The sequence below is a fragment of the Rhinolophus hipposideros genome, assembly GCF_964194185.1.
Source record: "Rhinolophus hipposideros genome assembly, chromosome: 11".
Lineage (NCBI taxonomy): Eukaryota > Metazoa > Chordata > Mammalia > Chiroptera > Rhinolophidae > Rhinolophus > Rhinolophus hipposideros.
Window position 1 is genome coordinate 53,665,984 of NC_138057.1, and position 26,385 is coordinate 53,692,368.

Sequence of the window (26,385 nt, forward strand, 5' to 3'; positions counted from 1 at the left end):
TGCCTTGCCTTCCAATAGTTGTCTAGCTAGAAATGTGAAAACCAGGCTGCCTCCTGGCCACCTGAACAGGAATGGGGGTGGGTGCTGGCCTCTGATTAGGAGTCAGCCTCACAGAGAGGGCACCCAGAGTCTCTGCAACCCAAAAATAGCTCCAACCAGAAGACCAAGAGGGAGGGTTAAGGAGAGGCCACTGTTATATTAGTGGTTCTCAAAGTATGGTCCCAAGATCAGCAGCAAGAGATCACCTGGGAACTTGCCAGAAACACACATTCTCAGGCCCCTCACCAAGCTTGGTGAACCAGGCACTGCGGAGTGTGAGTCCCCACAATCTGTGCTTTAACCAGCCCTCCAGGTGCTGGTTTGAGAACCACTGACTAGTGTGACACTCCCTGGCTGTGTTAGAAAGAACAACTCGTGGTGGCAATCCCTCAGCCTCCAGAAGGGGAACAACTTCTCAAAACATCAAAAGGCTCTAAGTCACAACCTAGTAGGTCAAATGCAGCCCCGAGATCTTTTCCAAGACACCATTTCTGCTCCCATCACCTAGCAGCTAAATCCCTTCACTGGGCCGTCACTGCGCTTAGTTTACAAGGTCCTCCCGGACCAAACCCTGCTGCCCCTTTGGGGCCCTGCCCAACTCACAGCTCTCCATTCCAGCCACAGGGATTTTACCTGCAGCTCCCTAAAGCACCAGGCTCTCTTCCGCAGCCAGCCATGGTCAGCACCCCTCCCCCATGACACAGCCCTCCCTGACCACCACCCCCTTCAGCCCTCCTGTAACAGAAGGCCCCATCATACACACTGGGGCCCGGCCCACAGCATTCGCAGACAGGGGCCTGCTAGGCCTGATCCAGCGCCCAGCAGAGGAGGGCAGAGAAGACCCAGAGGAAATACTTGATGGCAAGTCTTACACACACTTGACATCCCAGCTATTAAACATTATTCCTCAGTATTTGAAATAGTTTTAATTGTAATTAGGAAAAAAATGTTTATTAAAGTTTCAAAAGCCATAAAAGACTTTCGTGAGCAGGCAGAAGAACCACAGGCAGTGGGAGACAAACATCTGCCCACCTGGGCCCTCACCTCTCCACTCCAGCCACAGGGACTTGACCTGCAGCTCCTTAAAGCAGTCTCTCTGGGAGGTGGCCATGGAGTAACAAGGGGGACACAGGGAGTCCAGCACGGATGCCTGTAACCCTCTCCTGATAGCTAGGCCGGGCCTTGCTCACACCTTCCGTACCCAGGAACTCCAGATTGTCCCAGATCAGCACCTAGCCCAGCCAGGGCCATGCAGAAGGTAGCAGGGAGCTTTTTTGGTGTTCCCTTCACAGATTCACCACAAACCCAGGAATTCCAGATTCTGGGTTTGGGGATGGTCCCCGAGAAATCTCCCCCTTCCCAAAGCAGCAGCTGGGTGGCCACTTGGCTCCCAACTCCTGGTCATCTATCTTGGTGCGGCATTCGGTGTGCTGAGGAAGCCTGGAGTTTATGCTTCCGAGGTGTGTCCCCAAACTGGTCCTAGGGGGAGAGGAGGGATCTGCCAGACTACTCACGCCACCTTCGGCAGAGCCAGTGGGGAGGGGATACTCTGGGGACCTGGGACCTCAGGGAGAGGAAGCCAGGCAGAAAAATTAAATGAGGGGCGTCCCTTACTCCTCTTGTCAGTAAAACAAAAAAGATCCCTTTCCAAACACCAGCTGGCAGGTAGGAGCCGGTCTCCCACCTGTCTGGACATCCAGGCCTAAAAGGAACTCAGACGCTGTATCAGTCTCCCCCAGCCCACGCCAAGGCAAAAGTTTACCTTTGGGGGCGCGGAGGGGGAGAGACAAGAGGGCAGCAGCCTGACAGCCATCACAGGACACTGGGCCTCAGATAGAATCAAAACACTGCCTTCCACCAGAAGTAGACAGAACAACTATTATTTTATGGGGAAAGGGAGGGTGTCACAGGAGTGCGAAGGGGGAGGAGAGGGCCCAGTCTGGCTGTAATTAACTGGCCTGCTTCAAAGAGGGGATAAAGATGGCTTGATATGTAAGGGGGGGGGTGGGTGGTGGCTGTCTCCCTCATCCCTGGAACAGTATGGGGTGGGGGTGGGGTGGGGAAGGAAGGTGAGGATTGCAGGGGTGGTGAGTCTCTTTCCAGCAGGCCTATTACTGAGCGGACCCCCTCTCGAGGGCGGCCGAAGGAATTGATCCCTCGAACTGGAGCGCTCGGAAAAGCAACTATTTCAAGCGGAAAAGCACGAAAGTGGGTTCCAGGGGCATCTCCAGTACAAAAGGCCACCCAGATTTGGAAACCTGGCGCGGGGGTGGGGGGGTAAGAGGGGTGGGGGGAGCAGGGCATTTAGAGGGATTTACATCTGCACGTTTGGAGACAGGCGGTCCGGATCTGCCACCAAGAATGATGTGTAATAAGGGGCGAGCCCCCTCTCAGCTCTGGATTTCAGTTTCCCATCTAAAGAGTCGGGGGAGTGGGAGAAGAGGAGGTAAACAAGAGTAAACGCTCCTTTAAATACGTGACAGCTGTGACTCTCTGACTTTACTCCTCCGGGGCCGGAAGGGCTGGTTGGGAGTCTCTTTTTCTTGGGCAAGGCGGGGCGGGGCGCTCTCACCGGGCGACTTCCGACGCGAGCACTTGGATGTGGGCTCAGAGAGGGAACGTTTTGGGAGCAGCAACGAAAAAGACTGTGTCAGGAGGCGGCGATCCGGGGCAGAGCGCGTGCGGGAGGGCAGACTCCGGAAGGAGCGTGGGCGCCCTGACCCCAGGGTCCTAGCAAGAAGGTGACATAGCGACTGGGAACCAAGGCGATCCCTCAGTTTCCCCGAGTGCACAGTGGCTGTGGAACCTGGGTGAGGCCAAGGGGCGCCTTACCTTGTCCGCTTTGCCAGCCCCGCTGGCCTCCCCGGCCGAGGCAGCACACTTGTTGAGCAATTTCTTGCTTCCGCAGGCCGTCGGGCTCCAGGTGCGGCCGCCCGAGCAGGCGCCCCCCGGGGGGTCTCCGGCACTGCCAGCCGCGCTCTCCACCTTGATGAGGCGGTGCTTGGGGGAGATGTAGCGCACCTCCGCCGGCGTGGTTGGGCGCCGCTCGCTGCTGCTGCGGTAGAGGTGTGGGGAGCCGGAGGACGAGGACGAGGACGCGGCGGCGCCCGCGCCCGAGGAGGCACAGCAGCAGCCCGCGGCGCCCGACGCGGACGAGGCGGAGAAGGCGCGCTGGCCTCCGCCCGGCTCCCCGCCGCCGCCGCCGCAGTAGTCTAGGCGGCACATGGCGCGCAGTTTGCGCAGCGACGAGCCGGGCCCGTTATAGGGGTCCTCGAAGTCGCGCTCCTTCTGAGCGCGATAGGCGCGGATTAGGTCGCTCGTGCTGCCGCTGTCGTCGGGCAGCGATCCCGACGAGGCGGAGAAACAGGAGGCGGCTGCCGGACCGCAGGACGCCGAGGCGGCCGCGGGGGCCTGCGGCACGGCCTGGGGAGGCTGCGAGGGCCGCTCTCCCCGGCGCCGCTGCTCGCGGTAGTCAGGCCGCGGCGGCTGCGGGGGGCTCTTGGTCTTGCTGTTGCCCAAACTGAAGTACTTGTTCAGCCACTTGGCCATGGCGAGAGGCCGCCTAGGGCCGCGGCGCGGGAGCCAGGTCCGCCGCCGCGGCCATTCGGGGGACAGCGCTGCCGCCCAGGACCCTCGGCGCCCCGGCCCCGGCGGGGGGCGTCCGGGGCGCCTGCTCCCGACTCCAAGTTCAAGTTCTCTCCGCCGCCTCCTGCCGGCCGCTCCCGAGCTCCAGCAGCTGCAGCACCGCCCTCCGCCTCCGCCGCGCGCCGCCCGGGCTTCGGATCTCGCGCCCCTTGCGGGCGCGTCTCATGGGATCCCGGCCCACGGCTCCGCCGAGAGCGAAAGGCCCGGGCGACTCCCGCCTCGGACGCTCTGGCCGTACGCTCCGCCGCGGAGCGCCCCGCTGCCCCGTCGGAGCCGCAGCCTCCGCCTTGGCTGGGATCCGCGGCTGCTGAGGGAACTTGTCGGCTTCCTCGGCCCCCCTTCTTCCTTTCCGAGAGCGCTGGGGCGATCCCGGCCTCGCAGCCGGCGCGCAAGAGACGGAAGGAGGCAGCCGGCGCCCGGCCGAGCCCGCGCGCCCGTGCCCGTCCCGGCGGCGCCTGCCGCTACCGCTGCCGCCGCCTCCCGAACCGCCGCGTGTGTGACACTCTGGCCGCCAGAGCCCGCCCCGCGCCGCGGCCCCGCCCTCCCCAGGCCCGCGCGCGCCCCGCCCCCAGCCCGCCCCAGCAGGCCCCGCCCTGCCCACCCCCACGAGCCCTACCGCCAGACCTCAGCCCAAGCCCCGCCCTCCGTGCGCCCCCGTCTTTCGCAGGCGCACCTCTGGGCGAGAGCACGCGCCACCTCCCGCGGCCGCCTCGGCGCCAGCCCCCGGGTAGTGCCTGAGGGCGCCCGGGTCCCGCGGCACTGCTGGCCCCGCCTCGCTTGCAGCCCGCCGCCGCCTAAGGCGAGAGATTGCCAGCCTGAGCCTGCTGCGCGCAGAGAACAAACCCGTCCGCATCCCCAGGGACCCGCGCAATGTACACCCTAGGGATCCCCACTGTTGGACGGGGTGCAGAGGTGGATTATAACAGGGGACATGTCTAGTTTACTGCACGAGCTGCATGAAGGAAATGCGATGCAGAGACCCCTTAGGGACAGGGTGCCTGTCCCCTTCTTAAAGGGACGGAGACTCCGGTTCAGCCCGTGTGCCAGATCTTCGGAGGAATCTTTATGCTAATCAGTGTATCAGCAATACCGATGACGGATGCGGCCAGGATAGGCGGCCGGAGCCCGGTCCTGCACCAATCCGAGAGCCAGGCTAAGGGGAGGTCCGAATGTTGGCTTACTTTTTCACCTCTGAGGAAGTCGTCGTTTAACCCTGTTCAGGGCCAGGCAACCTGGCGGAACCTGGCGGAGCGAGCTGTGAGAACGCTCATTTTGCAGGTGGAGAAACTGAGGCCCAGAGAAGGCCACCCAGGTGCGCCTGGGTTTCAATTCGCCGATCTGGTGGCCCCAAATGATGTCATTTACATTAGTCTACTTTGCAACTTAAGATCGTCCTTTGATTATGAACCAAAAATGAGAAAACTGAGGCTGAGGCAGGGATGCAGCTTGCTGTTCCTGGGCAGTGATATGCTCCCGGTAGAGACAGTATAGCTGCCTGGAAATGAGGTAACTGCCACTAGAGCTGATGCTCCTTTGCATTTGTTTGGGCAAGCCCCAGAATATGACTTACCTTAAGGTGTGAAAACTGAGACCTGACAAATTCTCAAAGAATGCTGATTTACTAGGACTTGGTACCTATATATTATAGGTGGGCTTTGGGGGAGTCTATTTTTTTCTGTATCCTGTAGGAAAAGTGGGACCTGTTAAGGCAGTCAACAAGGCCAGAAACTTTTTTGGCCAGGACACACCAGAGGTAGAGGTCAAACTCTCAATCTGAGATTCTTGGACAGGGAGGGCACAGCCAGACAGCTGTTGCCTCTTCCTGTACCTGAGGCCACAGTTGAGAAGCGACAGAATCCGGACTCCAACTTGGGTCTTACTCTGAAGCCTGTGCTCTATCCATTCAGCCACACACAGTGATGCCTTAGAATTGACTGCAAATTGTCCCTTTAGCATCAAATTATTTGCTGTTTCCCCGTTTCGTCAGACAGAACTGTCATCCTCTAGAAGGAGCTGAATTTTCCAGACCCACTATATAACCCCCACAATCACAGACACTATCACCAACTACACAGCCCTTTCATTGCCCGAAATCTACTTAGCATTTTATAGGAAATAATCTAGGTGTGTGTGTGTGTGTGTGTGTGTGTGTGTGTGTGTGTGTCATGTCTAGGGGATAATACAAAAACCCAAAAGTTGTCCTGGGCTAAGATGTTTATTTTGGGTATCCCTAGACTTAAATATCTCAAATTACTCTTTAAGTCATTCCTCTGCTCTGTAAGCACTTAATTATTCGGCACGTAAGGGAGGCCCAAATAAAAAAACTGAAAGGCAAGGTCATCCCCATTGTAAGCCCCACCTTTCAGCTGGATACCTCCCTTCCCATTTCTGCTTCTAGGCTCTGGAAGAAGAACCAGCCAGATCCTGGCAAAAGGCCAGGTGATCCAGAACAAGAAAGTCCTCTCCAGGATCTGAAAATTTGTTCCCTGCATCTGGGTTGCACGGTTGCACATGGAAGCGTTATCTCTGCCTTTTCCAAAAGTTTAGGAAGAGAAGTTATATTTCACAACTTATTTTTTTCCATTTCACTTTCAGCATGCCATGGGGTCAGACCCACTTTTCCATGTGATACCTCTGCTGGGGTGTAATTTGCAAGCCAAAATTATTGTAATGCTATAGTATTATGCCAAGAACTTCCAGAGCACTTGTGTATCTGCTCAACCCCTACATGGTCTGTATATAATTAACTTTACTCAGCATCCCGGCAATCTGGTGTTATTCCCAGTTTACAGATGGGGTAACTGGCCTAAGGTGGTATTTACTTCAAGCAGGCAAAAAACACATGGGTGTTTTCCTTTGGGAACTAGTAGAGACACATCTTACAAGACTCAGAGTCAGAAATAATCACTTGGAAAGGAAACAGAAACGTTTCCTAAGAACGATGTTGGAGAAGCTGTGTGTCGAATGATTTGAGGGGACAGAGACTTGCAGGAAAATGGTCAGAGCATTGTGAGGGTTAGAGCTGGGCAGACTCTCATTTCCGAGAGACAGCCTCCCCATTTCACAGAGGGAAAACTGGAACCAGAGAAGGGAAGAAATTGAGTCAAGAGGCACAGCTGGGATTGGCAACCAGTTTCTTCATATCACAAACCCAACATTATGCCCATCATTCTTGGCATTTTTTACTTTCATGTCTCCCTCAAACACCCCATTGTCCCCTCCCTGATTTTCTTATTGGAAGAATTGGGTATGGCCCTGTTTCTGTTTCTACCCTCTCTCAATGTCTCACTTTAGACAAAGGTGGAGATATGGCAGTTCTTTTCTCTGTACCTCCTCCCAATATCTGGACGTAGACTACACCATTGGTAGAGGCCTGGAAAAATGGTGCCACTAACCCAACGGACTCACCTACTTCTTTCATTTCAGTCCATCAAATGTTAATGTCAGTCCCCTGCTGTGTGCCAGGCCCCAGGGCAGGAGTCTGGGCCAGGAGCATAAATTTTGGAGTCATTAGTGCTCAGTGAAGATCTGAAGCAAAACCCTCAGTCATCCTTGACACCTTCTTTCATTCCTACTCCATCCTATCCATCCGCAAGGAATATGTGGGATCCTACCACTTCTCACACCTCCACTGCTTTCACCCTGTCCAACACTCCATCTCTTGCCTGGATCATTGCAGGCATCTCTTACCTGTTTTCCCTGCTTCTGTTTCAACACAGCAACCAGTGATCCTATTTTTTAAAAAAAGAATCTGTTTATGGCCCTCTGCTCAAATCCCCCATGAAATCCCCATGTCCGTAATAGTACGTGCCAAACTCCTTACAGTGATCCATAAAGCCTTGGATGATCTAGTACCCTTAAATCCCTTACCTTATCTTTTGTCCTGTCTCTTGCTCCAGGGAGGCTGTCTCTTCCTGTTCCTTGAACACTCTCTCACCTTGGGCCCTTGCACTACATGTTCTCTGACAGGACTGCTTTCCCCAGCTGTTTCCATGGCTCACCCTTCACTCCCTTCAGGTCTTATTCAAATGTCACCACTCAGTGAGGCCTTCCCTGGACGACATATCTAGAATGGTTGACCCCACTCAACACTTCCTACCTGTCTTCCCTGCTTCAGTTTTCTGAGTATCATCCTCATTTCGCACACAGCGTATTTTACTTATTTTTCATTTATTCTTTGTCTTGCCCCATGATGGGGCAGGGATCTTTTCTCTTTGTTCACTGCGTATCTCCAGCATCCAGAACAGTGGCTGACACTCTGTAGGCATGCAATAAATATTAGTTGAATGAATGTGAGTGATTGATCATGGAGGGTAGATAAGACGGCAGAGGGGTAAACTAAAGCTTGACATTTCTATCTGCCTCCGATCTGGAACTAGTGGCTATTAGCTTTATTAGGCCTGGTGGTGCGAGCATATGTTCTGGGGTTCCTTCCCAGACTGAGTCTCTTAAGTGGAGAAAGCAGAATGAGATTCAGCCTCCTCTTCCCAGCATTTGGAGGGAACTCCAGGAAGGTTGTGGCATGCAGGTAGCCCCTTCCACACAAGTCTCAGTTGTGCTGACATGCAAGCCTGTCTGTGGTGTCGCTGAGCCAGCTGTTGTGCTCTCCACCTCAGGTACAACTAATCTTGGGAATCTCATTACTGGTCGAAAGATAATCCTCTGTATCTAGATTAAAGGCTGTGTTTTGACCATTACTGTGCATTGAGCATTGAGCTGACAGTTTAATTGAACTGTTTATGCCGCTGCCTTGATCTCTTCCCAGAGAATTTACAACTAATTCCGAGTGTCTCTGCGAATTAAGTGGGCCTCTCCCGACATGCTTTGCTTGTAGTTTGCCTGTGCCAAATCCCACTTGTCCTTGTGTTACCCGATTATGGGGTCTCGCTCACAGCTGTCTCTGGCTGGTACCACTTCCAGCCCACTTCCTCCCTCAGGTGGCCTTAATGATACAGCTCAGAGAATGGCCATACCCCAGGATAACCTCTGTGATACCTGCAGCAATAGAAAGGTGGGTGGACATGATGTCTGGGCAGGAAGCAGAGAAGACATAAATCATACTGACCCAGTTTGAAGGCAACTGACAATAACCCCCTAACAAGAGGAGGGTATAAGTGTTATTAGCACAGCTAAGTGTGATGGAGGAAAAGAACTGTGGTCTGAGATCAAAACTCCTGAGTTCCTATCTTCTGACTTCCTACATGATCTCTAGGGCCTCCATGTTACTATCTATAAAATGGTACCTGGCAGATCGGTTCTCATTCTGTATTATGGAAGTGTCTAAGAGTAGAGTTGTCAGGTTGAGGAAAGAAAACAACAATAACAACAACAAAACAGGATATCCATGCAATATTTGGGACATACTTACAGTAAAATATCATTCGTTGTTTATCGAAATTCAAAACTGGGTGCCCTATATTTTATCTGGGGATCTCGCCCAAGGGTCCCTGTGGAGGATAAAGAGGGTTTACCCCCCACACCAGCCCCAGCCTCTGCTGATGAAATGGACAAGAGTAGACATTCTCAACCTCTGCTGAACATTAGAACCTCCTACAGCACTTATACAAAGCCCAAGGACCAGTCTGTATTCCAGACCGATTAAGTTAGAATTTCTGGGGGTGGATTTAGGCATTTGTACTTCAAAAAAAAAAAAAAAAAAAAGGTGCCCAGGTGAGTCCAATGTGCAGCCATGTTTGAACACCACTGGACTAGAGCAGAGGTTCTCAAAGTGAGTTGCCTGGGCCACAGCATCAGCCTCACCTGAGAGCCTGTTAGTAACGCAGATTGTCCTTCTGACTCCCAGCCCTTCCGAACCGGAAACTGGAGACTGGCCCAGCAAGGCCTCCAGGTCTCTCTGCTGTAGCTCAAGTTGAGAGCCAGTTTGAAAGTCCCTTTGATGACAATAGAAACAAGTGTCTTTGGGGGCCTGGAAATCAAATTAGTTGAATTGCTTTGCAGTGATGCATCTTAATGGTCAAACTCCCTGTCCTCTGGCAATTGTACCATAAATGATGGAGGTTGCAAAGTGAGTGCAGTGGCTTTTTCAGTCCTAAACATCAGTCTGATGGTACTCTTGAAAGTCACCATTGGGACCTGGAGTTTATTGGCAGGAGGATACGTTAGGCCAGGAAGAGCCAGGAGTGGACCAGAGGGTTCCGAGGGCTTAAAGTTCGCAGGTCAGGTGGCCTGAGGCCCACCAGAAGGGGCTTGGAGACTGTGGGCAAGGAGGAGCGGAAAGTGTGGCAGAAATGAACGAGACAGGCCTAGAGGGCAGGAGGTCAGCCCAGGTCCCAAGGAGGCTGGGGCTGTGAGAATCAGGGAGATCTCCAGGACTGGCTAGGTAGAGTCAGGCACTACTTCTGCGAGGAGCCAGGACCAGGGCAGGCCAGAGCTGAGGCAGACTAGAAGAGGCAGGTCTCAGAGGCAGGAAAGGAAGGCTGCGTTTGTTTTGTTTTGGTTTGGTTTGTGTTAAGAAGCAAGTGACGATTAAGAACAAAGCAGCATTTTTCTGTAGCCCAGGACGACTTAGAGACAAGCCCACTAGCAGCGTCATGTTTTCTTTTATGGGGGTCTCACAGTCACAGGCTGATTGCGGTGTCAGGTGCCCAGGATGTGTGACTCTCCTGTCCTTGAGAGACATCTGGAGGGCAGGCAGTAGGGGCATTATTCATTTCTGTCCATCCCCAGGATTTGCTCAGTGCCTGCCAAATGCTAGGCCCTGAGTGACTGTGTGTGGAACTGCATCCAGTAGAAATCCAACAAAGCATGGTTCTTACATATGAGTTATCACCTCAAATCTTAATGAACCTCACCACCGAGAAACCACAGACATTCCCACGCAAAAGGGTACTTGTAGACTCATTGCAGACTCTTTTCCTGGCTACCTCCCTTTCTCCTTTCCTTCCATTGAGCACTTCTGTGTAAGGCCAGATGTTAGACTGGCCCAGCTCCCTCACAAGGGCTTTGCACACTGTAGGGAACTTCAAAAAGTAGGCAGAAAGGCAGCAAGCATTGACACCTCCAAAATTATTACACGTACCTGGGTTCCAATGTGAATGACTTGGTGTGCTAGTGTATAAAACTATACCTCTGAAGAGTTTAATCCAATTCTCCTCATCTCCAAAATAAACCAGAGTTCCTGAAAAGGTGAAACAGTACTTTAAGTGCTACAGTTGGGAAAATGATTTATTTCTTCAATGTTAAACCACGCAAGAAAATGTTCTTCTGATGCAATTTCCATCCTTTCACTTTGGCTGTCATATTTAAAGACAATTTTTAAAAGTTGCTTTCCATGCGTAATTTTCTCCTGATATACTTTGTTATTTTTTTTCTTGAATCAAAATGGTTACCATGCTGCCATTTGAGGCTTTTGTAAGTGGGATGCATTGGTCTTAGCCAGAGCCAGGAAAGAGTTAAAGCTGCAAATGGTCTTCTGTTTTCTGTCTCAGTTTGGGGGTGGATTGGGGGTGGAGACTGCCCAATTGTCTGTTCTTTTCTTCCCCTCCCTAGGGTTGAGTGCTGGACACTGAGTCTCCCAAAATAACTTAGACCCTGTGGATAAATGCCTGGAGGAGCTGATTTGGAATAGAGGATTCTCAGGATCAGAAGGAAACTTGCCTGGCCAAATGAGCTACTCTCCTGGCTGGAAGAGAGGAGCCTAGCCACCTTCTAAACTAAATGTCCACTAACAAGCGTTCAGTGGGTTACAGGAAAACCAGGTGACCACTGTCAGCTTCTTTCACCCAGGTGGCATCTGGGTGACCTTCTCCAGAGAGAATCCTGTAAGGCAGTGGGAATGACTTAAAGAGGTTCTAGCAGATCCAGGCAGAATCTAAGTGGGCCTCTGGGTCATTAGAATTTCTGGAGCTCTTGGAGTTTATGAGATGCTGGAGAATCATTGCTTATCGTACATGTCCAGAGGAGGTTGGTTTTTGCAGCTTCTCAGAGTCATGGTGAGTGGAGGGGATCCTTCTGCCAGGGCCTCAGAACCCACTCTGATCCTTTTAGTACTAATGTACAGATAATGATGGATTTGGGGGCTCTAGACTGCAGGCTCCCCTCACCCCCCATGCTGGGGCAGTATTTCATTCACACACTTTGAGTCTGGAGCTAGCAAAGCCCAGAGAGAAACACAGCTTTCTTCCTAAATCTCCCGCTTTCATCTCTATATGCAACTCAATTCGTATTTTCATTTGCTCCCATTTGTGGACGTTTTTTGTGGTGGGCATAACCGTCTTACGTTATATTAGGCTCTCACCACAGGAATTCAGTTCTCCAGTGGACCAATTTTACTATAATGTAGCACATCCACAATGGCCTGGGTGTGGGTCAGAGGGGCTCAAACTTGAGTGTGCCTCGGAATCATCTAGAAAACAGTATTAGAATGTACGCTCCCAACACCACTGCTGAGAAGCCAACTCAGATCCCAGGGGGGCCCAGGAATCTGCAGTTTTACATGAACCACAGCTGATTCTGCTCAGATGGGCCAATGAGCCCACTTTGCGAAGCTCTGGCTAGTCTCTGAGCTCCAATCCAAGGCATAAGCCAGCAAGTCATGGATGGATGCATTTCTGACTTTTGTCCCTGTGGTCCAACATTCAGAGGGTCAGCCAGCCTGCGTCCCAATGTCCCTGTGGGGTGTCACGTTGCCTCAAATGTACACTCTACAGGGCACACAGTGTTCTTATTTCTCCGGAGCAAGTTTCCCTCAGTGACCAATTGAACGACTCTGAGATGAAATGGGGATAAGACAGGAGGGCGGAAGGAGAATAAATGTGAACACTAAGAGCACAAGAGAACACTGTCCTGGCCACTGTGTATTAACACCGTCATTTTCCAGCTGGGCTATGAGAGCTCAGCAGTCACACACTTAGTAAATGATAGACTCAGTCAGGTATGTTCAACTTGAAGTCTTTCCTCTTCTCTTTTCTTGTCTTTTTTGGGGGGTTGGGAGAGGAGAGTGGATGCATTTAATATTTTCCCTCAACTTTTTATTTTGAAAAATTTCAAACTACAGAAAAGTTGCAAGAATAATACAGTCAATCCCACAGACCCATTTTGCCACATCTGCACTCTATCTATCCATCTATCTATCTATCTATCTATCTATCTATCTATCTATCTATCTATCATCTATCTAATTTTGCTAATCCATTTGAGAATTACTTGGAAACATTGTATTGCTTTACTCCTAAGTATTTCAGCTCATCTCCAAAGAACACGGGCGTTCTTCCACAAAACCACGATAAAATTGTCACACTTGGGAAGTGTAACGTTAATCCATTACAATTTAATATCTGGTTTACTTTACCAATTGTTTATACAATGTCCTTGACAGCATTTGTTTGTTTGTTTGGTAGTTTTTTGATTCAGCATCCAATCCAGGATTACTCATCCGATTTGTCACATCTCTTTAGTCTCTTTTCATCTAGAACTGTATTTCATCTTTTTTTTTTTTTGTCTTTCATAACAGGGACATTTTTAAAGAGACCAGGCCAGTTGTTTTGCAAAATATTGCTCAATTGCATTTGTCAGATTGTTTCCTCCTAATTGTATTCTTCTTAGGGCTTCATGTCAGAGGGACAAAGGCTTTGACCTTTGCGTTGTCCTGCACTGCCTCTTGCCAAGTGAGTATGAAGTTTGACGCTTTGAATTGCTAAAAGGACCAGCAATGGGAAGAAAAGTAGCGTGGCTTGGTGGAAAGGAATGCAGGCCTTGAAGAACAACATAAGCTAATTCAAGTCCTGGCCTTGATCTCTAGATGATTGACCCTGACCATACCAATTAACATCCCTAAATCCTGGTTTTCTAATTTGTAAATGTAGATGATTTCTGCTCTGCAGGATTAAAACTAACATAAGTAAGAAATCTAGCAGATGATCTGATGTATAATTAATTGTAACTTCAAAAATGGCAGGTATTATTATTAAATCCTTAATTATAATACACCAAAATATCCTATGTCTTCTTCCAACACATCTCTCAGATGCACCTTTTCCTGTGTTTTCACATCTCTCCGCTTCTTCGGCACCTCTATCATCACTACCCCCTTCCTGTTGCTTACACATGCCTCTGTCCCATATGTGCCACCACTTGTCCTAAAATGTGGTCCTTGCCATCATATTCACCTGACCTTCTTACTGGTACCTCAAGTCTGAATGCCTGGCTCAGCACCTTCCATAGTCTCACGACATCCCACCGACTTGAATTTACCTCCCATTATTTCCCATGGAGAAGTATGATTGCTCTTAATTTGGCAGCTAGCACATTCTTCCTTCCCTTTCTTCATCAGAGTGACAGACCCTTCCCCCTCCTCTATCCCTGGGGTGTACCCATGTATCATTTAGGATATGGGCACAAACAGCAAGTAGGAAAGAAAATTAGGTGCTTACAAAATCATTGGAAAGTCTGGACAGAGATCAAGGAGGGTCACCAGTTCACTGTCACCAGCTTTCATAGGAATTTGAAAGAACTCAGGAAACCAGTAGGGATGATAACAGCTGCCTCCAATCCTGAGACACAAGATTTTCAGGAAAATTTTTAGACTGCCAAGTGTCATGTCTGCCTAAGCCTAAGGTTTGACACTGCCAAAGCAGCAAAAATCTGGCTTCTACCTTTCTTCTGCTTTCCACATCTTGGCAAGCGCTTCTCATTGATGTATTTTACTCTAGGCTCCGTAGACAGAGATTTGGGATATACACGTCCCAGACTTCTAGCCCCTGTGACATAGGGAAGAGCATAGAAGGGATGCTGAGCCAATGAAGGTCTTTCCTTGGGACTCGTCTGATACAACTAGCGGGGAAGACTTTCTTGGCTTCTGGAGTCATAGCTGGAAGTACATGAAAACTGATTACTTTAGAGGCCATCTTCCCTGACTTCTGGGGGAAACCCAGCTGTGGGTAGGAGAGAATGAGGCCTTCAAGGGGTGAAAAACAGAGCTGAAGGGAAAGAGAGAGAGCTGAGAACACGTGAAGTTGTGTCATGCCAGTGCTATTCATGTCCTTCTCAATTATTTCAACCCATAAATTTATTTTTTGCCTAAGTTAATTTAAGTTGGATTTCTGTTAATTGCAACCAAAGGGTCCTAACAAATAGCAGAAGGGAGATAATGAAACATTGCAGAGTCAGAGTATGTTATAGGCTGTGCAAGAGGACTAATAAAGTGGTCTGAGCACCCAGAGGAGAAGATAATAAGAAAGGAGCTCATCTCCATTTTATCTTTCATCTTGGAAATATTATTTTAGTCATAATGTTTATCTTGTTATTCTCATAGCCTTTGCTTCCTTTCAGAATTTTCTTCTTACGATATTGTGATTTATAACAAATATATATTTGGTCTTCATCCTGCAGCTCGTACAGAGCTCCTAAAATCTTAAGAATTTCTTAAGTATTAAGAGCATAAAAGTGAAATGGGTGTCTTCTGTTATTCATAACAAGCCCCTTTCAACCGTGCCTGAATTTATGTTAATGAGGTGACTTTTGGAAAGCCCCAAAGGATAGGGGGGCTGGTTGCCAGGGGAACCAATCTTGTGATTAAAGGGTTGAAACTCAGTCACCCTTTCCTCTTCCCCCTCCAAGAACGGGAAAGGGGCTAGAGATTGAACTAACTAACCACCAACGGCCAATGATTTAACCAACAATACCTACATAATGAAGCCTCCACAAAAACTCAAAAGATGGGGTTCAGAGGGCTTCTGGGTTGGTGAACACATAGAGATGGGGGACAGTGGCCCACCTGGAAAGGGCAGGGAAGCTCTGCACCCTTTACCCTATGTATCTCTTCCATCTGGCTGTTTCGGAGTTACATCCTTTTATAATAAACCTGTAATCTAGTAAATTAAGTTTTCCTGAGTTCTGTGATCTTCTCTTGTAAATTAATCAAAACCGAGAAGCTCCAAGTTATAACTGGTTGGTCAGAAGCACAGGTAACTTGGACTTGCAGTTGGAATCTTGTGGAGGTGGGGGGCGGTCTGGTGGGACTGAACCCTTACCCTGTGTTATCTGATGCTATCTTCAGGTAGACAGTGTCAGAATTGAGTTAAAGTGTAGGGTGCCCAGTTGGTGTAGCAGACTTGCTTGATGTATGAAAACCCCCACATGTGGTGTCAGAAGTAGTTTGGTTACAGTGTGAAAGTAAAGGAGACACTTACGTAAAAGTGTTTTTCCTTCTCTTCTGTTTTCAAAATGCTTCTGTCTTCCAAACACCAGTTCAAATCTCTCTCTCCAGGGGCCTTCCTAACTACTTCAGCCCATTTCTGAATCCTGGAAGTTCCTGGAACAGAAGAGTTGGACATCAAATTGTTTAATTTTTTTGGTGTGGTTTGACTCCCCTTATTGAATGTGAACTCTTCAAGGTCATGGACTACATCTTATATCCTCTTTGTACCTCCCCTTCGATTGCCAGATTTATCACTATTGACGGGTACTCAATGAATACTTGGGAGTTGATGGACTGATTGCTTAATGGGGAGGCTGATGTTGCCATGGCCAATTAACTGGAGGGGTAGGAGTAAAGGAGAGGACTGCTGTCCATGTACCAGCCATCCAGGAATAAGGAAGCCTTTCCAGAAAGAGTAATTAAACTGGCTAAAGATGCTTGGCACACAGGGGTGGACTCTTAGCCCAAGTACTGCACCTCTCTTAGTGGCCACAAGGGGGCGGCAGACAGCACGGTCCAAGTACCTAGTTGTCCACGTGGGGCTGCATCAGCCAGGCAGCTGTTACAACTAAGCCCTGCTAGAAAGGAGATCTTGGGTACAGGTGATTTGTACAGGACAAAGCGGGCTTCCAGTTAGAAGCCCTGGGAAGCAGGATGCCTGAACCAAGGTTTGGAAAGCCAAAGGATAAACAAGTGGATGGTGGACATGAACAGGCATCTAGAATGTAAGCTGAATTCTCCAAAATCAAAGCAGTGAGTGAACTTTTAAGACATTTATTCTGCCAAGGACAAGGGAGGGGGTGCCTGACTGCCTTGGTGAAGGAAGCAGGACATCCAGACATGGTATCATGGCCAGGGCAAAACCTGGGAGGCAGGAGTCTTGGAGTCCTATCTCTAAGCTTGTAGGTTCTCAGCCCTTTGTCCATGGCAAAGGATGCATGTTTTGCTGTGTGACTTGAGGGATGACCTCCTGTCATAAAGGGTGTCATGTGGGGTCGCAGCTCTCGCTTCCCACATAAGAACGCAGGACATGGTGAGGCCAAACAGGAAAACCCACGGAGCCATAGATAGGGGAGTCCACTATAGTCTCGCTGGTGGAGGGGTGGGAGACACAGGAAGCAGGAGCTACACGATCTGCAAACTGCTATCCATTTCTCTGCCAACCAACCAACGCCACTTGCTAACTGCAATCTGCACTTGCTAGCTCAGCCACCATCTTCTTGCTAGCCCCCATGTTCTGCTAGCGTAGCCACAGCAGTTATATTAGTGGCCAATGACTCACTGGTTACAGCTGACGGCCAACTAGCCACAGCTGATGGCCATCCAATCACAGTTGATGGCTGTTTACTACCCGAGCCAGCACCTTTCCACGTGAGGCCAAGAGCCTGGAAACTGCACTCCTGGCTCTGTCCGCACACCTTCCTCACTCTGAGCCTTAAGTGTCTTGTCCTATAAAAGGGAATTGGTGTCTGGAGACTCAGAGACCAGCCCTATCTTTGCACGGGTATCCATGAGGGCCAGGGATCCTTCTAGCTTAAATGGTCTCCGGTGTTATGTGAACAAAGCATTTCAGTTGGCTACAAAGACATTCCTTCATTACCCCTGATTTTGCACACCTGGTTTTTTTAAAATTGTTGATGGGCCCTGACCCATGAGACCACGGTTGGAGCTAAGCAGTCTAACTTTTAAATGCATTGCACCATGTCATAGCACACACCAAAATGCCCCTACATCCCACTGTAAATGCAATTGTTAATTCCTGTAAGATAATCTTGAGGGCATTTTTATAATTTTTCTTTGAAGATTATTTGGCTAATTTAATTTTCAGTGGCTATGGTTTCTCAGAAAGAACTGTACATAGTGAGGAATTCCTTGACGTGAAAGAATCCACTAATTGTTTGCAAATATAATAAAATTTTCATGGATATCAAATTGAACCATTTAGGGAGTTGAAGTTATACTATATTTTGTGGACAGTTAAATTTCTATTCTAGAATTTCCTCTTTGGATCTGGGCGTCAACAAGAATGTGGTATACATTTTTTGAGGCTCTTGAAAAGCTTGTATGTCCTCAGTCCCGTGTCTATGGCACCTGACAAATAAAATCCTCCTGCCTGAGGCAGCTAAGTCGGAGTTGCGGGGCATCATTTCTTTCATTTTTCATTGTTACATTTTATCTTATGTCTTCGGGCCTAGGAGCCAGAGCTAGCTTTTAGGGTACCAACAAGAAAAGGCACCCCTCCTCCCACTTCCCTTTAATCTCAGAAACTTCATTGTAACCCTATTTTTCAGCCCTGTCATAGAATCAGGCACTCAGGTGACAGAATCTCCCTGCTGTGGGATTTTTGTAAAGACAGGTTCCTCCCAGGTCTCTCAGCCACACCACATTCAAGCCAGACACCATTCCCATTGTCAACATTTCCACAGAAATAGATACCACCCCAAAGGCAATATCTTGCCAGAGAATGTGCTTTCTCTGGCTGATAATTTCTCTCCATAAACATTTTTGAGATGAATAGGTGTACCTTTCCGGAACAGTGGGCAGAGGCTGGGGTGTGAAATGACTTATGTGGCATGATTTATGGATGAGGGGAGAGTCCCCAGGACTGCCTTTTATTTCCCCAGCCTTTGGCTGGTTGCAGATCACCGGGTTTCTCTTCTGAAGCTGATGGAGGGGCAGCCACTTTGCTCACTGCTATTCACCTGAATCTTTAAAGGCCCATCTTGGGTGGAAGCTACACGGTGAGAAAGAGGGAGTCTCCCAGAGTTGGTGCAAAATGCCACCAGCCTGTAACACTGGGGCCACCGTGAAGTCCTAGGTCCCCTTGGGGCATTTCCCATCAGTATCATACTCTTCAGATACTTCATTTTGCTGCTGTTTTTCTATTTCCCTCTCTCTCTGTTTATAACAGCGATGAAGGGAATGAATTCCTTCCCATCATGGTGTTAATGAATCTCAAAAGAAAAAAAAAAGGAGATGTGATCTCAGAAAAATAAAGAAGCTAACATAAAAACGGCAGACACAGTGACCTTCAACAAAATGAACAAATGTGGGATTTTTCCATTCCTCGCTCTCTGGGGGATGAGGAGGGTGATTGTTAATAAGAAAGTGGCACGAATAATTTGCTAACAGTTCATTGGGGTCTCTCTGAAGCCCAGAGTCAACAATACTAAATGACTCATGAGGGTGGCAAACCACAAATGGATGGGTGGGCACACAAGCTCAGGTCCGGGGCACAGGTTTCGAAAAGGGTTTATTCTCACCCCAGGATAAGGATACCAGGTTTTGCAAATAAAAATTTAGGATGCCCAATTATACAGTTAGTTGACTCTTGAACAATAGGGTTTGACCTTACAGGCAGATCCCCCCCCCCCCCCCCCCGTTCCATAAATACAGCCAGCCCTTTTCAAAAGGGCTCCTTTCGAAAACCTCCTTTTGAAAACCGTATTTTCGTATTCCTAACCTCGGATTCCCAACCGCAGATGGAAAGTGCTGTTTTCCATTTGCAGTTAGTTGGTCTAATCTGCAGCTGTGAAGAGCCCACTGCAGATTCAATAGTTACCGTGGATTTTCAACTGTGTCAACTGTGTGAGCGTTGGCGCCCCTAACCCCCACGTTGTTCAAGGGTCAACTGTATTTGAACTTCAGATAAGCAACGAATAATTTTTTAATATATTTGGGACATACTTGTACTGAAATGTATATGTTGTTTATTGGAAATTCAGATTCAACTGGGTGTCCTGTATTTTCTCTGGCAACCCTTCCCTAGAAACACAGCTCTTTTCTTCATTTCTCAAGAACTTACACATGTCTCGGCTCAAACTCCACCAGGAGGAGGCTTCCTCCAGTCTCAGCTTCTTACAGGTACAGCGCAAATACCACATTTTTGAGACTTCCCCTAAGTCAGTTCCTCCTTCCCTTTTGTCCCCTCCTCCCATAGCATTTTATTTCCCTAATTCTGTTTTTATTTAGTTGGTTGTAAGTCTGTTTTCCCCACCAAACTGGGAGTAACTTAAGGGCAAGGACTATATCTAGAGTCTTTTTCCCATTGTCTCCAGTATAGCTTTGCCTATGCCTGATGTGTAATGCCTAATGTGCAGTAGGTACTCTGAACGTTTGCTGAATGAATGAATGAATGAATGAATGAATGAATGATCATAGCTCGCATACTTGGAGTGCTAACTGTGTGCCAGGCATTGTTCTAAGCACTTTAAATGAATTTCAGTCCTTTAATCTTTGAGGAACTCTTTGACGTAGACATCATTTTTATTTTCGTTTTAGAGATGGTGCAATGGGGGCATAGAGAAGCTCACGGTCACACAGCTACTAAGGGGCAAAACTAGGACTTGAACCCAGGCAGTATGGCTCCAGGGTTGGTCCTCTTAGCTTCTGTAATATATTGAATGAATGGATGAACAGAAGAAAGAGTGAAAGAACAAATGAAGGAATGCATAAGCAGGGGCAGCAAACAGGTACTGAGATCAGGACACAAGAGGTAGAGCCAAGGTAGGTGTTAGGAAAGCAGAGACTGGAGGAGTTGAGATATCAAGAAGACAAGCTGAGGGACGAACCTAGGTGAATCGGGAACTTGAACACAAAAGGCAGTTTAGCAGCAAAAGGGGCTGATCTTGTTTCTGCTTTGGAGGTCAATCCTTGTGTCCCATACCCTCTCTATCTCTGCAGGGGACTGGCTGTAACTTTCTTCCTAGCTTCCTGTCCCCACAGCCCTCCTCTTCCTGGAGCAGAACCCACTCTCTCCTAAGAGTCTCAGGCCAGCGGAGCTCTGAGACCGATCTGTCTTTCCCTGGCTCTCAGCTAGCAGTTAACAGGCTTGGCGCCAGCGCTCTGTTTTCTTGGGCTCTCATCCCTCCGCGTCTCGTGCACCTCTGCCTGGCTTTTGCCACAGGTGTTACACAAAGGAACCGATGTGATCTGTGGAGGGTGACCATGGCCTCCATCAGGGTGCCGCCATGGTAATTCTAGTTATGTAATCACCCCTTCCTCTTCAAGCCTATGGGAACAGTAGACAGTGGCTGGCTCATGCCTTCCACCTAGTCTTTTCTGTTTTTTAAAAATCGTGGTTAAAAAAAAAAAAGTAACATGAAATTTACCATGTTAGCCATTTTTAAGTGTACAGTTCAGTAGTGTTAAGTATATTCACATTATTGTGAAACAGATCTCCAGAACTTTGCTTCTTGTAAAACTGAAACTCTATACCCATTACACAACAATCCTCCTCTTCCCCCACCCCCAACCCCTGGTAACCAACATTTTACTTTCTGTGTTTATGAATTTTACTACTCTAGGTTATCTCGTATAAATGGGATCACACAATATTTGTCTTTTTATGACTGGCTTATTTCGTTTAACATAATGTCTTCATCCATGTTGTAGCATGTGTCAGAATTTCCTTACTTTTTAAGGCTGAAGAATGTTTTGTTGTATGTATGTACCACATTTTGTTTATCCGTTCACCTGTTGATAGACGTTTAGGTTGTTTCCATATGTTGGCTTTTATGAATAATGCTTCTATGAACGTGAGTGTACAAATATCTCTTCAAGTCCCTGCTTTCAATCCTTTTGGATACATACCCAGAAGTGGGATTGCTGGATCATATGGGAGTTCTATTTTTAATTTTTTGAGAAACCTCCATGCTATTTTCATAGCCATTGTTCCATTTTACATTCCCACAAGGGCTCCAATTTCTCCACATCCTTGTCAACACTTGTTTTCTGTTCTTGTTTTTAGAGTAGCTATCCTAGTGGGTGGAAGGTTGCCTTGAATCTATTCTTTATTAGGAGGCTGTGTTTCTGGAGTGGCTTACAGTGATCTCTAATTATTCACTGGAATTGAGCACCATGCTATGGACAGATAACCTGATAACCCAGACAAAAAGCTATGCTAATTCTGTCAGTGACTTGGTGACTGGGCAAGTTGTATAATTTCTGAGTTTCCATCTGCTCACTGGGGACAAGGCCTTCTTGATGACAATCTCCTGCATCCTCTGCCCGGATGTTTCCTTCAGGAAAAGACAGGAAGTGAGAGATGGGAAATGACTTGTTAGGTATGTGTCCTAATCTCAGCAGCCATCACCCTGAGTACTTTTTGTTTCTTTCTTTTTGATATAAAAATAATTAATGCTTATGTTTAAAAAATTAGAAAGCTCATAAAAGCATTAAAAGAATGGAAGTATTTAGCTATCATTTCATCACTGGGCGGCAACCACTGATAACACTTGGCTCTGTTTCTTGTAGTTTTTTATTTTTTCCATAAGTGAGGCAAACTCCTTTAATCCTTGAGAGGACTGCTTTTTCTAAAGAAGAACTACTTTTCACAGCAATCAGTAACAAAGTTATCCAAGCTCTCAGTTTTTTAAATATATCTTCCTTTGTGCTAGCTCACTTCTTAGATGTGTCACTTTGAGTGAAAAGCAATTAATTACAGTGGAAACGCTGCTTGGAGACATCTTGTGAAATTATGTTAATATGTATTGAGAGAGAGAAAGGAAGGGGAAAGGGAGCTGAGGGGCAAAACAACCAGTCTATTTAAATTGATAATTTCCTTTCCTTTCAAGTTCCAGAGTTGAGGGTCACTATATTTCTGAAAGGACTACAAAGCTATTATTGTAGCTCCAATTTGTCAAAATCAGTAAAACTCAACTGAAAAAAGCAAAGTTGGTAAACCAGTAAAAAGAATGACTTTGGTAAATGTAATGTAAAAAAAAATTTTTTTTAAAGAACACTGCTATATGAGTTAAGGAAAAAAGATCTACATGATAAATGTGAAGATTAAAAGGTGGAGTGTAGAAAGCTCTTCATGTAAAAGGCACCTTGTCAGGAATTTCCAGCCTCAGGAAATGATGCTTGAGGATCTTTGAGGCTGGTGTTGTCTACAGGGATTGAGTTTTGGTGCTGATGGAGACCCAGAAGCTTTCTCTTTGTAGCCTGTCTGAGACCCCTGGAGATGGCCTGCCCTGTCTTCTGGGCTGGTGGCATAATGAATGCATGGAAAGTGTTTAGCACAGCACCTGGCATAGAGGAAGTGTTCAATAATTGTTAGGTATAATTGCTATTATCTGGTGTGGAGGAGGGAACAGGATGCTGGGCCTTTTTGGTAGTGTTGTAGGGGGTGGGAAAAAGTCACACTTGGAAAGGGGGCAGTGGTGGGAAATGATTGGTTTATATGTTTTCTAATTCCTCTTTAATTCTAGGTTTCCAGGGCTCTGGATAGGAAAGGTGTGTGTGTGCGCACGCGTATGTGGTGTGTGTGTGTGTGTGCGTGCACACATATAGTGTGTGTGTGTGTGTGTATGTTGGGGCATGTAGAGTGGGAAGGCTCAGGGAGGAGGAAGAGAACTAACACTTAGGGTGCCAAAAAAATGTGTACACATTTTAAGAAAGGAAAAAACTGTATTAAAATTACACTGATGGTGACCACTTTGAGCACCTCTTGTAATTGCAGAAGTCAAATGTGACTTGTATTCAATTGTTGTTACTGGTATATATTGAGCATTACAATTTTAATACAGTTTTTTGCTCTCTTAAAACGTGTATACATTTTTTGGGTACCCTCTGTATTTATTAAGTGCCTGCTATATACCAGAAACCATGCTAAGCATTAAAGACATTCCCTTCATTTTCTGTGGACCTACAGAGATATTTTTTTTTCATCAAGCTTCAAGAGTTCAAGTCTAACCTTGCCTCAGATAAGGTTTCAAGAGGCAGTTTCCCCAATTCCTGAAAAATCAGAGACACTCCCTTTGGGGTGTTAAGGGGTTTTCTTTCAGTGACAAGGAACCTGGCTACCATGCAGCAGTCAGAGCTTCTCCTCAAAGGGACTGAGGGATATCCTGAGGTGTTGGCATGGGCTTGCCAGAAACGTTCTCCTGGGCCACATGGGAACCACGAGGCCTCGTGGTCCCTGTCTGGTCTGACCCAAGCCCTGGGTAAAAGGGAAGCAAGCTCTGACCTGCAGCCCACGCCTGACACAGTGGGGCAGTGGGCAGACTGCCATCCTTGGCACCACTGGGGACAAATTTCTTGCCAAACAGGCTTGAGTTTCAACACGCTGGGAGAACACAGGAGGCCGGGAGCATCACTTTGCAGTCTGCCCTGAAGCTGGGCCTTAGAATACCCTAGAGAGTATAGTAGCATAGGAGCTGGTTGGGGATGGGCATGGGCACTGGACTTGCGGGGACTCAGCCCTCTTTGAGGGAATGTGTGGAACCATCTCACCCCAAGGGACTGGCTGTGACGGGGGGAGTGGGGGGGTGTTGTCACACGCCATCCCAGGATGGAGGTGAATTTTTGTCAGGTGTTTTACCTGTGAGATCTTAAAAGTTAGACTAGGAAGCTTTGTAGAAATGAGCTAGTCTACAATGATCTCCCATTTTTGTTGAGCCTGAGTCAGGAGAGGAGGTGGCTTATAATTAATAGATACTGTTTAAGAAGGCAAGACATTTTATAGTGTATTTTAGAAAGATTTATATTCAAAAATGATGGTAGTTCTTAATTTATATCCAAAGTAATTATTGTTTTTAACATTTTGGCCAAGGGAAAGCTTCAGCTATCAGTAAATTTTATTTAAGTGCAATGGAGAGTACCAGTTTTGCTGGCTAATGATACAACTTAATGAATGTTTACTATATTTCAGGCCCTATTCTAAGGGTTTTATTTAGAGTAACTCCTTTGATCCACAAAACAACCCTGTGCAAATGGTACCAACATTATTCTTGTTTTAAATATGTGGAAACTTAGACATAGAGGCGTTTAGTAATTTACCCAAGGCCATACAGTGTGGCAAACTTGGATTTGAACCTTGGGAGTTTGGCTTCCAAGACTGTGTTCTTAAGTACTGTGCTCCGAGGAGCGCCAGACAACAAGGACTTCATTTCTGTGGATATTTTACTAAGTGATCATTTATGTAAAGTATTTGTGGGAACTGTCACAGTGACAGTTTGGGGGTCAGTCAGAGCAAATTGAGAAGACTGGAGCTTGACGTCTTGATACCCCCAACCCTACCCCTGTGCAATATTACAAATGAGAAAGTTAAAGCACAGAAAGTTATAGTGACTTCCTTATGGTTATGCTCTGAAAACCTGAATATAAGCCAGAACTTAACACTGGGCTTTTCCCAATATATCATTCTTTGTTTTTAAAGAACTCCATAGCAGATTCTTTGAGTTCTGAATTCCATCTCTCTCTCTCTTTCTCTGTTTCACAGCCCAAACTCCTGTCAACCAGAAAGAGCTTATACTTGCCTCTCCAGTAAATGTAATCCTGGGTCCTGATTCTATCAAAAACACTCCCTGGTCTCCTCCATCCCTATCTTGCCTGCTTTGCAGGGGTTGTGCATGGAGGGAGAATACGGGATCTGTTTTGCTCTTAGTAAGTGTCAGGATCAGAGCGGAGGGGCTAGGAAAGGAACGTGAGCTACGAGATTCAGACCATGAGGTCCAGGCCATGTGATGGGGGTGATGGAAAACCAGGGCCTGGGAACAGCCAGAGTCATGGGGAGCCATACCCCTCACCCCATCAGCTCTTCCCTCAGCCATTTTTCAAATCACAAACAAGTGCTATAAGAAACAAAGATTTGAGTATCATGGTTGGATGCTGGAAATACTGAAAGAGCTCTGGACTAGGAATCAGAAGGCCTGGCTTCCAGGCTTGGCTCTTCCACTGAGCAGCTGTGTGTCCTTGGTCAAGTGGACACACCTCTCTGGGCCTCTGGTTTCTCATGTGTTATACGGGTTCGTCAGCTGCTTGCCTGTCTTCACAGGACGTCTGTGAGGTTAAGAAAAAGAGAACAAAAGTGTCCAGGCTTTGGAAATGACAACACAGTGTGAAGATGCAAAGGGTAACTGTTCTTGCACTGGGCTAGATCCAAACAGACAGCCGCTCTGGGTCCCTGCCCTGGTGATAAATGGTGGTATGAAAGACTTTATTTGCTTCTTTCTACCATATCAAGGCTCCTTCCCTGGAAAGGAGTTGTGCACTGGGAAAAGAGAGCCCAGCGTAGGGTTGCTTCCAACCCCCTGTGTTGGGTCTTCGGAGCACTATGCCAGGAGTCAGGAGCCAGGGCTATGAAGAACTATGGGGGGAGGGGGTTGGGGGAGAAGGAGACCAACCAACCGTTATGGCATTGAACTTGACAGATAACAAGGAGATGACCAACTAGAAGGGGACAAACCTTCCATGTAAAGGGAATAGGTGGAGAAGGGCATGACCCAGAGACTGAGGATGACAGCAAGTGTGTACAACAAACGGTGAGCCGGGTCTAATATATAGTGATGCAAAGAGAACTGACTCTGGGTGGTGAACACATAATGTGAGATATAGATGATGTATTACAGAATTATACACCTGAAATCTATGTAACTTTACTGACAATTGTCACCCCAATAAACTTTAATTAAAAAAAAAAAGAAATGGTGAGCCGGGGTGGACCATTGTTAGTGTGATGCCAGAGGCTGGCTGAGCCCTTTCTTCCAGATCATGGTCAGAAGCAGAGGTCTTGATCTTCATCTGGGATTTTTTTTTTTTTT

General features: G+C 47.7%; 1 protein-coding gene across 2 annotated transcripts in view; it reads right to left on the reverse strand.

Moving 5' to 3' along the window:
- Positions 1 to 4,182, reverse strand: part of SHB (SH2 domain containing adaptor protein B) — a 131,152-nt gene extending 126,970 nt beyond the window's left edge. For both annotated transcript variants that reach the window (XM_081065766.1, XM_081065765.1), the window contains exon 1: positions 2,872 to 4,182. In XM_081065766.1, coding sequence (XP_080921892.1) covers positions 2,872 to 3,588 — 717 coding nt within the window. In that variant the 5' untranslated portion in view covers positions 3,589 to 4,182. The remainder of the gene's footprint in view (positions 1 to 2,871) is intronic.
- Between the last annotated feature and the right edge of the window lie 22,203 nt (positions 4,183 to 26,385).